Genomic DNA, 13,315 nt, shown 5'->3' with positions numbered 1-13,315 from the left:
AATCAGGAGTGTGTGCAGGGAGACACTAAATAGCTGACAGAAACAAGATGGCTGGATTCCACAGTGCTCTTTCAGTGAATAAAGTCTTTTTAAAATATTAGATAGCTACTGGATTTGTTTCCTTTTTATGTATACCTAAGAGCTTTGATATACTGACAGGCATCCTTTGTACGTGATGGCACTGGTACAAGTAGTTCCTCTTCTATCAGAGACGTGTGTGGTCTGCGATTACAGATTGTAAAAGAGTAACTTACGCAGCTGGGACAGACTTGTGGAACATTTCTTGAACTGTCTGCTTGCGTAAGTGTAAAACAAGCTAGCGTTATCCAGCTGGGGATTTACGTTCTGGTCATATGTTTCTCCAGAAGTTTTCCTTGATGTGATCCCTGTTTTCTCAGAAAAACTAGACTGGGCAGCATATAGGTGATGCAGTGTTGCTTGACTTCAGTCCCTTTTTGTAACACGTCCAAAGGTCAAAGAAAACAGTAAGTTTTTAAGAAGGAAGGTATTTGCAAGGATATCGAACTGGGCACCTGGAGGAGCACAAATCAAATTTTTGGCTTTATTGCTATGTGTTCTGAAGGAAAAGAAGAAGGAAGTTCACTGTTTTCCTTTCTTTTTATTCAAGCCATTAGGTCCTTGAAGAGCGAAGCAGATTGGCAAGAGATCCTGAAGAAGGTGAAAGAGGAGGAAGAGGAATCATCAGTTCCTACAGATCTCTTTAAGGTAAAGACACAGTATGTGTAGTTTAATGCGGTGAGTGATATCATGAAAATGCTATATTCCTAAGAAATAATTTGGGGAAGTCAGTCACGGTTATTCAAAATTATTTCCTTGATTTGTTTTTTTAGGTTTCTTTTCCTTTCTCCCTCTAGTTTAAAAAAATAAGAATGATAAATAATAATCATACTATTATACAAATCTTGTTAAGTTAGACAATGCACCAGTCACAAGTATGTGAGCCATGAGTTGTCATACTGGGAAGAATCCCTGTTTCTGATCTTTTATAATGGCATATCCAGTTGATCACCAGCTGATCTTTTGGATTACTGGCTTTCTAGAGCAGTGCAGGGTTGCTACAGTCTCTCTAATTCTGAGTACGTTGAAAGTTTAACATGTGTAACATCTAATCTGCAATCTGATACAGTTACACATGGTGTATAAGGTGTCCTGTTATATTCTGAGTGTTAGCAAATGTACTAATGAGTCTGAATTTAAATATATGTATTGATTGAAATAAAAAAAAAAATAAATCTTGACACATTTTGGGAAGTAGGAATGTAAATTTAGCCCTTCAAGTTCTTAGTTCATTTTTCTCAGCTTCGTTTGGACCCATAAGCAGAATAGAAGAGGAGGTCCTGGCTGTTGCTCTTGAACATGTTGGGTCATATACAGAGCAGAATATATATAATTGTGGAGCAGGAAGCCCTGTTTTGCAGATTTTTGTTAGGCTGAAAATGGAGACTTTTATAGTTCTCTTTTAGTGTAGCTCGTGATGAGCACTAAAGGTTAGGGGAAAAGAACGCAATTTTTATTGATTTACCAGACCACCCTGTATTGTGAAATCTTGCTTCTGTGGGGAGAACATCAGAGGAGGAAATCTTGAGGACTCAATTTCCTAAAACTCATAGAAAACTGTTGGTCCCAGAGACCGTAGTTGGCCTTTTTTTTTCATTATAGAGAGGTTGCTGGTACTCTGACCCCTTGGTTTCTTAGAGTGAACTAATGAAAACTCAAGTTATCCAGTTCAGTTGAATTATGTAAGGTATGTCTTTTTTTGATGGAGAAAGGCAGGTAATCACTCTGATACTTCATTTTTCAGGATAAACCTGTGATTGGAGTGCATTCGTTCTCTGAAGGCATGAAGTTAGAAGCTTTGGACCCAATGGCTCCTTTTGTAATCTCTCCTGCTACAGTTCTCAAGGTACCAGGGTTCTTTAACTTGTCCTGCTAAGATTCAATTCTATTGCTACTTCTGTTCTTAAATGCTCAGGAAAGTCTCATCAACTGGTTATCTTAAAATCTTGAACTAGTTTTCAAATTCAGTGTTTTGTTTGTCTCCATTAGGGGACAGGTTGCTGTGAAAAAAAATCTGAACTGCTGATGGTGAAGACATTGGATTTGAAAGGAGGGAAAATGTTCCAAAAAGATACAAGCTCAAAAGATGAAATGGCTAAAATTGTCAAACACGGATTTTTAAAATTAGATATAATCCCTCATAATCCAAATATCCAGTGGAATATAGATTTTTGGGGTTTTGTTTTTGCAAAAGTTAATGTCATTACTGTATAAGCTCTGACGTTTATGTGGCTTGATCTTCAAACAAGGGCCCACACACGGCTTTAAAAGCTGAAATGAAAACTCCCCAACATAATCAGGTTTTGAGCAACTTCTATCTTCCTGTTTTAGTAAGAAGCTGGATGGTTCTAAAGAGACCTGCTTTGGTGTAGTTAAACAAGTGTTGCTGTGCAAATAAAACCAGAACATGTTTTAAAATCTTTTCTTGTGTATTTTCCAGGAAATGTTGCTTTTTCTTCAGGACAGATAGTCTCTCAATATAACCATTGTGCAGTGTTGCTGTTTAATAAAATTATCAGAATGGGGCAGAGGGAGCAATAGATCGGAATATGCTACTTATAAGACTATGTGGTTCTGTTTTGGCTAAATACAGGTGTACAATGAAAAATATTTCATGATAGAGATTGATGACTTGAGACCAGAGCGTACGACCAGCCAGTCTTACATTTGTCATGTCAACAGTGCTGGTATTTTCCCTGTGCAATGGAGTCTGAAGAACGGCTTGCATCTCAGTCCCCCACCAGGTATGTTTGTGCAAGCTCGTCATACTCGCTCCTCCTTCGAGGAAACAGATTGCCAATCCCCAGAGTGCCGTGTTTAGGACAACACTTCTGCAAAATAATTACATGTAGTAGCACAAGCAAAGAACAATAAAGATCAAATTCTGAGAAGCAGGAGCTTTGAGTTACTGAAACTGAAGTTTCCTGGGTACGTGCCTAGATTTGAGAAGATGACAGTGGCTGGGGGATGCTGGTCATGCATAAAATCCTGAACGCTTGAACGAATGGAGTATGTGTTCCAAGGCAATGTTGATATCAGCATTAATTAATATGGTATCAGAAGCCTATAGTCTTTGCATTGGATTTTTGCTTCTGGTCAAAATGGAAGGTTGTTTTCCAATGTCTTAAAATATTTTTAGAATATCTTATCGCTAGAAGTTAATGAAGTATTTTTTTTCAAAGGACCTATCAGGCAAGGTAGCAGATTGCTGAAACATTGCTTCAGGACATAAGGGAATTGGGGAGTGATCCTCAGCTAGTGAAATATTTATGCATTTTCTTAAAATGGAAATGTCAATGGTATTGTAAAACCAGGGACTGAGTCCTCTTACTTACTGCCACAGAATTCAGAATGTTTTGTTTTAGCTGCTCGTGACATCAGAGGAGCAAAGAGTATAGGATGTTTGTCTTTTGCCTTTGCTCGGGTAGGGTACAAAGAGTGGCTTTGGTTGACCCAGCATTACCTAGAATTTTGCATGTGAAAGATGAAATCTTGCTTTCTAGGTGTGTGACTGGAGCTCACAAAGATTTTAAGCTTTTCTTCTCATAGCCCCCCCCGGAAATGGTGGGCATCCTGAATTGTCTCAGGAGTCCTACTGGCACGGAGAAAACTGAGAAAAAGAAATAGGTTAAGCCCTGTGGTTAGGCCCTCCCTGGAGGGTAGTTGAACTTCATGGTTTTAGGTTGTCATGTTAATACTATATTCTTAGACTAGTTTTAAAATTTTGCTTGATTTCTTAAACCCTTGTCACAGGTATCCCTTCTAGGGGAGCGCTTCCAACGTCCTACTGGAATAACTGCTGCAGTTGTCTCCTTGGTGATACACTGCCAGCCTCAAACTGTCACAGCAGCCCACTGCTGCACCCGGTTCCTGTCAGTTATTTGAGTTTATTAGATCACAGGGAAGTGAAGTATTTCACCCCAAAAGAATTTAATTTGTCTTTTTCTTGGAGAGATGCTCTGCGTCCTGATGGGCTCCATGTTAAGACTCTTCCCTTCAAACATGTGTGCAGATTTACAGCTGTGAGCAAACTTGATGAGCCTCTTAGGACGAAGAACTGCTCTCTTTAATGACTTGGTATTTAACATGTGTTTGAGAGAGTAATATATTGGTATTGAGCGCGTTTGGGTGCTCTATTTAAAAAAAATAAAATTTAAATGATTCATTTGTTCTCGTGCTGTTAAACTAACCCCTTTGTTTTTTCTTTGCTTAGGTTATCCTGGGCAGGACTTCGATTGGGCTGACTACCTCAAACAATGTGGTGCTGAGGCAGCTCCCCAGAGCTGCTTCCCTTCGGTAAGCTTCTCTTGCAGAAAAATGTCTCTTCTGTCACGTGAATGACACTCTTGATTCCAGGGAGAAGAACCTTTTGCATGTTTTTGAATTAAATTGCCTGTGATAACTGAGGAAACAGAAGAGTTAAGAAACTGCAAATGTATGTGAACAGTAGTAGGAGCATGCCAGCTTCCTAGATAAGGAAGTGGTGGACCAAATGTGATAAAGCAGATCGAAAAGAAATGAATGTTTTGTAAAATTGAGATGTGCAAGAGTCCATAGAATAGTCATAAAACAGCATCAATCCTTGGCACTCCTGTAATTGTGGAAACAGGGCCTTTTAATAGACCTTGTTTTCATTTACTTAGTGTACTATTTCAATCTTCCTTCCTTTCAGCTTGAAAAATTCATTCCATTGTACTAATCAATACCAAGTCATCTTAAATTAGTACCACATAATCATTTTGCATTAATCAGTGCCTGAAGTACTTGCTAGATTTTGGGCTTTTGTTGATTCAGTGACAGTGTTGCTGTCTCCCAAAGCAGAATACCTTGTCAAGTAGAAAAGGTTACTATTAACACCTGCCTTCCAATTCCATTTACTGTACTTGGGCTATTGCAGTGCTTAGGGGAAGAAATTAAAGTGAATAATTACCATTTTTTGAAGAAGGTGTTGCTGGCTATGAATTCTTGTTGCCTTTGTTCTGTCTTGTAAGCTGTGGCATCTTAGAACAGGTCATTGAATTTATTATCCCTTTTCTGAGAAGAGTTGATCACTGTAGGCTAGTTACAGAATTTGTAATGTATTGATCTTGTAATTATGTTGCAGAGTGGCTGTGGGAGGAAGACTCCTCTGTCTGGCTGTTACTTCTTATCTTTAATTCAGGCGCTTCAGAGGTGGATAAATATGTATTCTTACGGTTTAGGAATTTTTCAATAAATGGGGACTAAGTTGGTGAATAAAGTAAAATCCTACTTATCCAAAAAATGTAAAATGAAAAGAAAGCTTCCTTTGCTGTCTGCCAGAACTCGTTTGGATGATGCAGGAATGTTACTTGCATACATAAAATGGATTTCCAAGCTAACATAATAAAATAGAGAGCCTGGTCAATCAGACTTATCACTTAGGTAGCAAGCAGCAGAGAAGTCCTGGTTGCTTAGAAAGCACTCAATCCTTTCAGTGAGTCTCAGCATCCTTATTTTTGAGTACAAACATGTTTTTTTCTAGGTGTGTCTATAGGGCCTATTTTTTTTAACTTAAGTTCTTTGTAGTTCCTAATATATCTTACTTGTATTCAGTGTGCTAATTAACTGAAATCTCAGATTGCCTGAGTATCTTTCCATGTTACTCAAACACTGAAGCTTTTGTGTTGCTCCTGTTCATGGCTATTCATATCATATACTGGATATACAGATGGTATTTTACTGAAGTATTGTGTTTTTTTCCTAGTTAACTTCTTCTGACCATGGATTTAAAGAGAATATGAAGCTTGAGGCTGTGAACCCAGTTGATCCTGAAGAAGTTTGCATTGCTACAGTCACCAAGTTGAAAGATTCCTACCTCTGGCTTCAGCTGGAAGGTAAGCCTGATGAGGGAGAAGAGTAGCATTTGACTTGATTCTTCTGTAGTACCACCATCAAACCTGAAGAGTATCTGGAGCAAACTCATTGCCTGCTGAATATGGGCAGCAAATCGCTATTTTCTCAATGAAAATGCAGCAAAAAGCCATTTGCGTTGTCTGTTTCCCAGTTAGCTTTGGATGACAGTGCTTATTTAAGCCAGGCAAAAATGGCATTTGGGCATTGCAGTGTGTCAGTGCTAGGCTGGTGCCCTGTGCAAAGTGCTGATCAGTGTCTTTTAGAAAGCAAGGGTCTTGTAACGTTTATACAAATGAGTGACTTGCATTCTGAGCAACCTTTGACCAGACCTAGGAAGAAAACTTTTAATAGAGGTTCTTCATTAAGATAGAATAGGCCTATGTCAGCTGTTCTCCATTATAATCCCATTTCTTGATTGGAAGCACATCAGCATAGACTTACTATGCACTGTGCATCTCTGCTAAACTGTGGATGGCAAACTCCCATCTCCAGCCTTTAGGAGGAAGCAAAGTAAAGAATCCGGTCAATAAAAGGGGATGAATTAACAATTGATAGTGTGTTCCAGATACACCGTAAGTAAAAGCAGCTTCACTAGCAAACATATAGCAAGCACTAACCAAATGAGGTTTTTTTTTATTTTTATGAGTTGTTTCATTTTTTACTTCTCTAAACTGAACAGGCTCCAAGAAGCCCGTCCCTGACTGTATAGTGAGCGTGGAATCAATGAATATATTTCCGGTGGGTTGGTGTGAGACGAATGGATATCAGCTCAGACCTCCTCGCAAAGCAATAGGTATCAGTTCTGTTCTATTTGCAATGGTTAGCTGGGTCGGTAGAGGTGGCGAGACCTTCAAGAGCAGGCTACTGCATTGCTGGCATCACTGAATTTGGAAACATTCACCATGTACACAGAATCCATGCCTTGTGCAACTGTTCTCCTGGCTGTTAGGTGCAGTTGGAATCCATACAACTCCAAAACAGGCAGTGTTGGCTTGAGACCTTTGCATGCTGTGTGTGCACGTGGAAATGATCTGTTAATCTAATAAAGAAATCATATCTGTGTGTATGCACACACCCCCACGCTGTGCATATACTTTTTTCTGAGCTGTTCTTGCCATGTGTCTGACCCTGATACTGATTTTACACTTGCACTTGCGCAAGTAAAATTAATGCCATAACAAAACAATGTTGAGCGTGTATACGTTTTGGCGTTGAAATAAAGGGGCCTAGCTTTCTAAATGGGACAGGTGGTTACGATCCCTTAATAACAAAATGTTGAAAAGTTAATCAAACCTGTTTTAACTAGTAGGTAGCATACAGTAGTGTCGTCTCTCAAATGGTGAGCTCTGTTTATTAAAGTTTAATGGGAGCTGGAGAAACTGAAGAATTTTCTGAATGTTTATTAAGTAAGATAATAAAATTGTAAGATTGGAATGAGCTGCCCCTTACTGGAAGTCAAAGCAAGAGAAACTTATCTGAGACGTGTCTGCACTGCAACGGACTGAGGAGGAAGCAGGGGAAACCTAATTAGGGAAAAGATGCTTTAAAAAAAAATCCAGACGTTTGTTGGGGACAAAGCCTGAAATTGCAGAAGAGGCACATCTTGCATTGCCTTGTTTAGTATTATTACCTTACTGTGAAAGCCCGAATTAGGAAGTGCACCCATCACCTAGTTGACTTTTAGTTGCAACACTGTTTTTTCTCCATAGCAATTGCCTTAAGTCGTAACATGTTTCTAACCAGCTGATTTCGTTCCATTTCGTGGTTAAACAGGATTGAAGTTCCCTGTGCCAGTAGAGTGGCGAGTTGGGCCTATGAAGCTAACCTTTGGTTAGGTTTCGGCACCTTTGGGTGCTGAAAAGGGAAGCATATCATTCGTTTTTGGCTGGTATTAAAGGTAGTTTAGGGACTATGATGCAAAGAAAGGTGTGCAAAAGGTGAGATTTCCTAGAAGACTGGGTATATGCGTGCCTGATTTAATGAACTTTTAGTGAAAATTGAAGTAAACCTTTTGGGTTACTTCACGTTACAGGGGCCAGCATGTCTCTAGTGCAGATGGGTGAGCTATCTTAACACTGGGGGGACTTTGAACATAGATTCTTTTTGGCCTATAACTTAGAGGAAATGAGTCTACTACATATATTTTTATATTTTCGTCTTCTTCCTTTCAGTAAACAAGCAGAAAAAAATTGCAGTAGTTCAACCAGAGAAACAGTAAGTAACAGGTTTTTTTCTTTTATTTGTTATTGAGGTTTGGGAGGGTTTTTTTTCTTTTTCTGATTGGTAAATCATGTTTCTCAGGGGAGATTTAGCTTTACAGAAGTGCTATACTGAGGGTTGAGAGATTCCACAATCCGTTTATCTTAATGCTGGTAGTTGCTGTTGATGTAGAAAAAGACCTCTTGCACTGCTCTAGTAGGAGATAGGAAGCATGGAATTTGTTTTTTAACAATGATAGTGCAGCCAAGATGAATTATTGAATAGGTCGAGTCATTGAAGTTCTGGGGTTGAAAGTGTTGCTCTTTCATTTCTAAAAGTTTGCAGTATCTGCGAGTATTGGAGGGCGTTTAAGAAAAAATAGCCTGATCTTAAGACTTTGTAAGATTGGGCTTGAGCCTTTTTTTTTTAATGACGATTAATAGGGAAAATAAATGGATTCCCTTTTGGATGTATTCCCAAATAATACAGTTTCTGTAATGTAAATATGCTTAGAAAATGTGGCTGCCTTAATGTGTAGCTGTGATTTTGCACAGTTGATCAGAAAATTTGGCTTTAGTGTGAGTTATTTAGTAGATTAACTTCTAATAGTTCCTTCCCAGATTAAATTTGTCCCAGACTAGCCAAAAAGGAGAGTTCTGCTAATACCTATAATTCATCTATAAACTCTCTGTCATGCATATGAAACTCCTTCATGTGAGCCTGCTCAGAAACGCTCAGTAGAATGCCTGACAGTTTGTTTTATTGACTCTTACAGCTTGACAAACACCAGATCTGTCAGTAGTCTTGCCAATGTTTTCATTGCTCCTAAAATACTGAGCAGGCTGTTTTTCCATGAGTTGTAATTGGAATTCTTACTGGAGTAGTTGAGTCATTTTGGTTGTATTTCGTTTAAGACCCATCTTTTTCAAAATGCCTAAGGTAAGACTGTACTCTGCCTTGGGCCATGAAGTGTGAAATGAAGTTAAAAGGAGGCAGAAAATGTAAAGTATTGTCAGTGGCTTTGTGTGGTGTCTTCATCAGCATGGGAGCCCATGTACTTCAAGCAAGGAAGGATGGGTGCTAGCTGTAGGAGTACAGTAGTCCTTTCCAAATTGAATTTGATAGTCCTTGCATGTTATTATTGTGAAACAGTGGAGGTATAAAAAGCAGATTAATAGGCTGGGCCTGGAGGAAAAAAAAACAACTTAATGGTTAGGTTTTAGTAACTGAGAGGTGACTATCCTTACCATCTGTCCCTTTTCCCAATCTTCTTTTCATTTCAGAATTTTGTCTTCAAGGACAGTTCACGATGGCCTAAAGAACCAGGAACTGAACTCTTCTGACTCAGGTATTGATCAGAGAGGGCAGGCTAACAAAGACAAAACCCTGTAACAGTTCAGCTGCCTCATTCTTCAGCTGCTCAACACCCTTCTGTTAGGAGAAGGGAGGGGAGCAAAGGGTTTGAAGATTTTAATCCCTCGATGATTTGTTGAACTTCAAAAAAGAATGAAACAAACAAAAACATACAATTACTTGTGTCCTGCAATTGATATCTTCATTAAACCTGAAAATTAGATTTTTTACACCAGAACTTCCCCCCCTCCCCAGCAGAGGATATGTGGAGCCAAACGTGTACTATGACCTATGCAGATGATTTTTTTTATTGTCACCTGTTATGTTTAATAATGTTGGGAGAAACATAACAGGCGCACTGCATCTGTGCTCTTGAGTTGTGAGATTCTAGCTTTGGGAAGCAGGTTTGTCTGTTTTTTATGATAACTTCATCATTATGATAAACAAAAGCAATTCAAACAGTAAACTGCTTTGTGTGCCAGATGGCGAAATCTAATAATTTTCTAAACTGTTGCAAGAATGAATATGATGAATAAGTACATCTGCTGGTGAAACAGTCATACACATCTATCTGGCAACAAAATGCTGCTTCTGCTGTTTTCTGTACAGTTAAATGCACATCTGAAGTTACACCAAATGCAAGCTTTATAGAACTGATTCATGCTTGCTTAGCATTTTAATTGGCTTTTAATAGACCCATAATGTAAATTTGACTTTGTTTGTTTATCTGCCAGTTATCAACTACTGAATTTAAGATCTTTAAGTGCTAGTGTTGCTCAATCAAGAAAAACTACAACACTGCTAGGGTAAAACAATTTTATATTTATACATAAGTATCTTGCAATACATATTACACATAACTTTAATTTTGAGCAGCGTTGAACGGCTTAATAGGTTTAGAAAACTTGATGTCACTTCATCAAAGGTCACATTATCAGTTGCTGTACCTTTTGTTTGCTGATTGAGGGAAAAGAGTCTAAAAATGCAAAGCAATGAGATATTGCAGTTTAGGATAAAGAGTGGATAAACTTTGCCAGCTTCTCTGGTGGCGGAAGTTTGGGGCAGAGATAATTACTTGACTGGGAAATGTATCCATAATTGCTGTGTAGGAAATGCTTCTGCTACCAAAACGTTGGGACTGTTGTCGTCTTGGCTGTTGTCACGGCTGTAATACCGTGAAGCATCAGACTAGCCAGGAAGAAATGTTTCTCTTCTGATAAATGACCAGCTTTATTTCCTATAGTTTGACAATTTGCAAGAACACCTCTGAAGTATGAAAAATATTTTGGCAAATATTTTGGCAACATCGAGCAACTAGTGCTGTCATTGCAAATGTGATGCTGAAACTACCCCAAATTCGTGTCATTCAAGACCTTTACACCTCCCTTTTTACAGCAGGCAAAATATTACGTACTGCAAGAAGTTGTTCTTTGCTGGGGAAATTGTAGCGCGTGATTTGAATCTTTACTTTCTTGTTTCTCAGTGGTAATTAATGGAAAATACTGCTGCCCAAAGATCTACTTCAATCACCGGTGCTTCTCAGGGCCTTACCTAAACAAAGGCAGGATTGCAGAGCTTCCTCAGTCGGTGGGACCTGGCAACTGTGTTCTTGTTCTGAAAGAGGTGAGGTGGTCGTACATAGTGGACCCGCGTATAGCAGTGTGTCATCAACGCTAGAGTGCCTCTCTAATTATAGATGAGTAGTTAATAATTTTATGCTGATAGTGAGTAAAGAGTGGTTTTTGTATAAAATCAAGTATAAATCACGAACTGTTCTATGAATGGCTGGAACCTCTGGTTTATCTGAGTTACAGTCAGCCTTCACTGCTAAACTTTATTTTAGGTTAAAAGAGAGTAACCTGTAATTACCACAATCAAAGGACTTAGTATCTTTTTATAGCTGTAATAAATGCATCAATTTTAATTAACAGAATTTAGCTTCAGATAATCCCAAAACTCCTTTACAGTTTGCACTGTTGATGTTAAAACAGAGGAAATACAGATTTTATTAGTAGAGATGGCAAACTGGTTTTGGTAATTGGAAAATTAAAAGAATTCTCTGTGTTTTTTAAGTTGGATATGATTTGCAAAGATCAAATAAAATTGTGGTTTTGCCTTCTATCCTAACTGAGGGAGGGGAAGAGGGAGGAAAAAGCCATTCTTTAATGGCAAAGAGCCTCTTCTCCAGAAGGTGTTTCACAGAAAATTTACAGATACTTTAATGCAATAATTATTTTTCAAAAATCTCAAAAAAAGGTCATGGGGTGGTTATTATCTGACCTGAGAGGCTGAAAGTTTCCCGAGGCATAACTATATGTGCACACTTCAGCTCTCATGAAACAATCACTTTAAATGCAGGAATTGGCTCAACATCTGTGGAATCTTTACCTTCCCTACCACACGTCATAACTGGGAGAGACCTTAAGAAAGGTCTCACACAATTTCTGGCACAATTGCTCTAAAACTAGAGTCCAGCAGACAAGAGTCATGCTCATTATTGAAAAACTTCCATTTTTGCATGCAGAAAAGTACCCCATCCTTTCTGCAAGTTTCAGTACTCTCACGTGAGCACTGCAGAAGAGCAAGTGTGAAATTCGGTGGCAGCTTCATTTAACCTTGAAGGTTTAACCTGCTTCACTGCCTCAAAGCATAAAGTATGCACAATTCCTCCTGATGTAAAGATGCTGAGTGTTGCTAAAAGTTCAACCAATATGCTTAGTTGTATTCGTTTCCATTATGCCTCTTGCTCAGTGTATGAATCCTAGCGTAAGTTTGTTACTTGCATTATATTTAATACTCTTCTTTTGAACTGTAGACCTCTGGACTGATGGGTTAGTAGGACAAAAGCTGCAAGTTTCTTATGTCAGGGTTCTGATGCACCCAATTTGGGAATGATTCGGAATAAACACGTACTGAAAATAAGAAATACAATTTGAATGCATGTTTTCTACTGTCTGCCACTAACTTCAGGCTATTCACAACTTCGAGTTACTTTACAGGTCCAGAGAAATTCTTATTTTATTATAGTACAGGTCTTAGTGTGGTTCATGAAAGCAAAACAGAGGAGAGCTTAGGATTCTGCACTGATTTTGTAGCAAGTAGTGGGTTGGCAGGCAGCAAAATCCTGCAGGTTGTTTTGGCACACCTTCACATGTCAAACAATCTTGAAGATAATCACTCAGATTTACCCAAGGTTATGCAAGTTTTGTGGTATTCAGCCCCCAGGGTTTAATTTAGTGACGTGTAATTCAAGGGCAATGACTTGGAAATAGCTAGATACACTCTTGACTCTGCAGACAAATCCCGAAGGTTTGGCGAGGCCCAAAGTGTCGGCTGCTCTCAGTTTTCATTTTGGCAGTATCTGGAGTTGTCTGTCATCCTGCTGTGAATGAGTACTTTGATGCTAGATAATTTGGATGAATAGAAGTAATTTCCTATTCTACTCTGGCACTTTAAAACAGATTTATTGCACAAATAACTTAAATGTATTTTCTCTTCTTCCCTCCTTCACCGTAGGTTCTCACTTTATTGATCAATGCAGCTTACAAACCTAGCCGTGTCCTGCGAGAACTGCAGTTGGATGAAGAGGCCGCATGGCATGGGCATGGAGAGACCCTGAAAGCCAAGTAAGTTCTTGTCCGGTTCCCTGCTTAGCTGCTCCCAGTAGCGAACTTCTCTGCAGTCTATGCTTTAACTTCGCACATTTCAGAGAAGGAAAAATGACTTCTAGCATATCAACATGTTGACAGCCATTAAACTGACAAATCTTTATAAACTTCTTTATGGATGTCTGGTGAAGTGCGTCTGATTT

General features: G+C 38.8%; 1 protein-coding gene across 2 annotated transcripts in view; it reads left to right on the top strand.

The window, feature by feature from the left end:
* SFMBT1 (Scm like with four mbt domains 1) overlaps positions 1–13,315 on the top strand; it is a 76,219-nt gene that overhangs the window by 56,154 nt on the left and 6,750 nt on the right. For both annotated transcript variants that reach the window (XM_054216509.1, XM_054216510.1), the window contains exons 7-16: positions 629–726; positions 1,823–1,924; positions 2,672–2,822; positions 4,292–4,374; positions 5,804–5,933; positions 6,632–6,745; positions 8,124–8,166; positions 9,435–9,499; positions 10,988–11,127; positions 13,021–13,130. In XM_054216509.1, the coding sequence (XP_054072484.1) occupies positions 629–726; positions 1,823–1,924; positions 2,672–2,822; positions 4,292–4,374; positions 5,804–5,933; positions 6,632–6,745; positions 8,124–8,166; positions 9,435–9,499; positions 10,988–11,127; positions 13,021–13,130 (1,036 nt within the window). The remainder of the gene's footprint in view (positions 1–628; positions 727–1,822; positions 1,925–2,671; positions 2,823–4,291; positions 4,375–5,803; positions 5,934–6,631; positions 6,746–8,123; positions 8,167–9,434; positions 9,500–10,987; positions 11,128–13,020; positions 13,131–13,315) is intronic.

Source organism: Rissa tridactyla, chromosome 10, assembly GCF_028500815.1.
Source record: "Rissa tridactyla isolate bRisTri1 chromosome 10, bRisTri1.patW.cur.20221130, whole genome shotgun sequence".
Lineage (NCBI taxonomy): Eukaryota > Metazoa > Chordata > Aves > Charadriiformes > Laridae > Rissa > Rissa tridactyla.
Note: the sequence above shows the minus strand (reverse complement) of the source record. Positions and strands in the feature narration are given on the sequence as shown.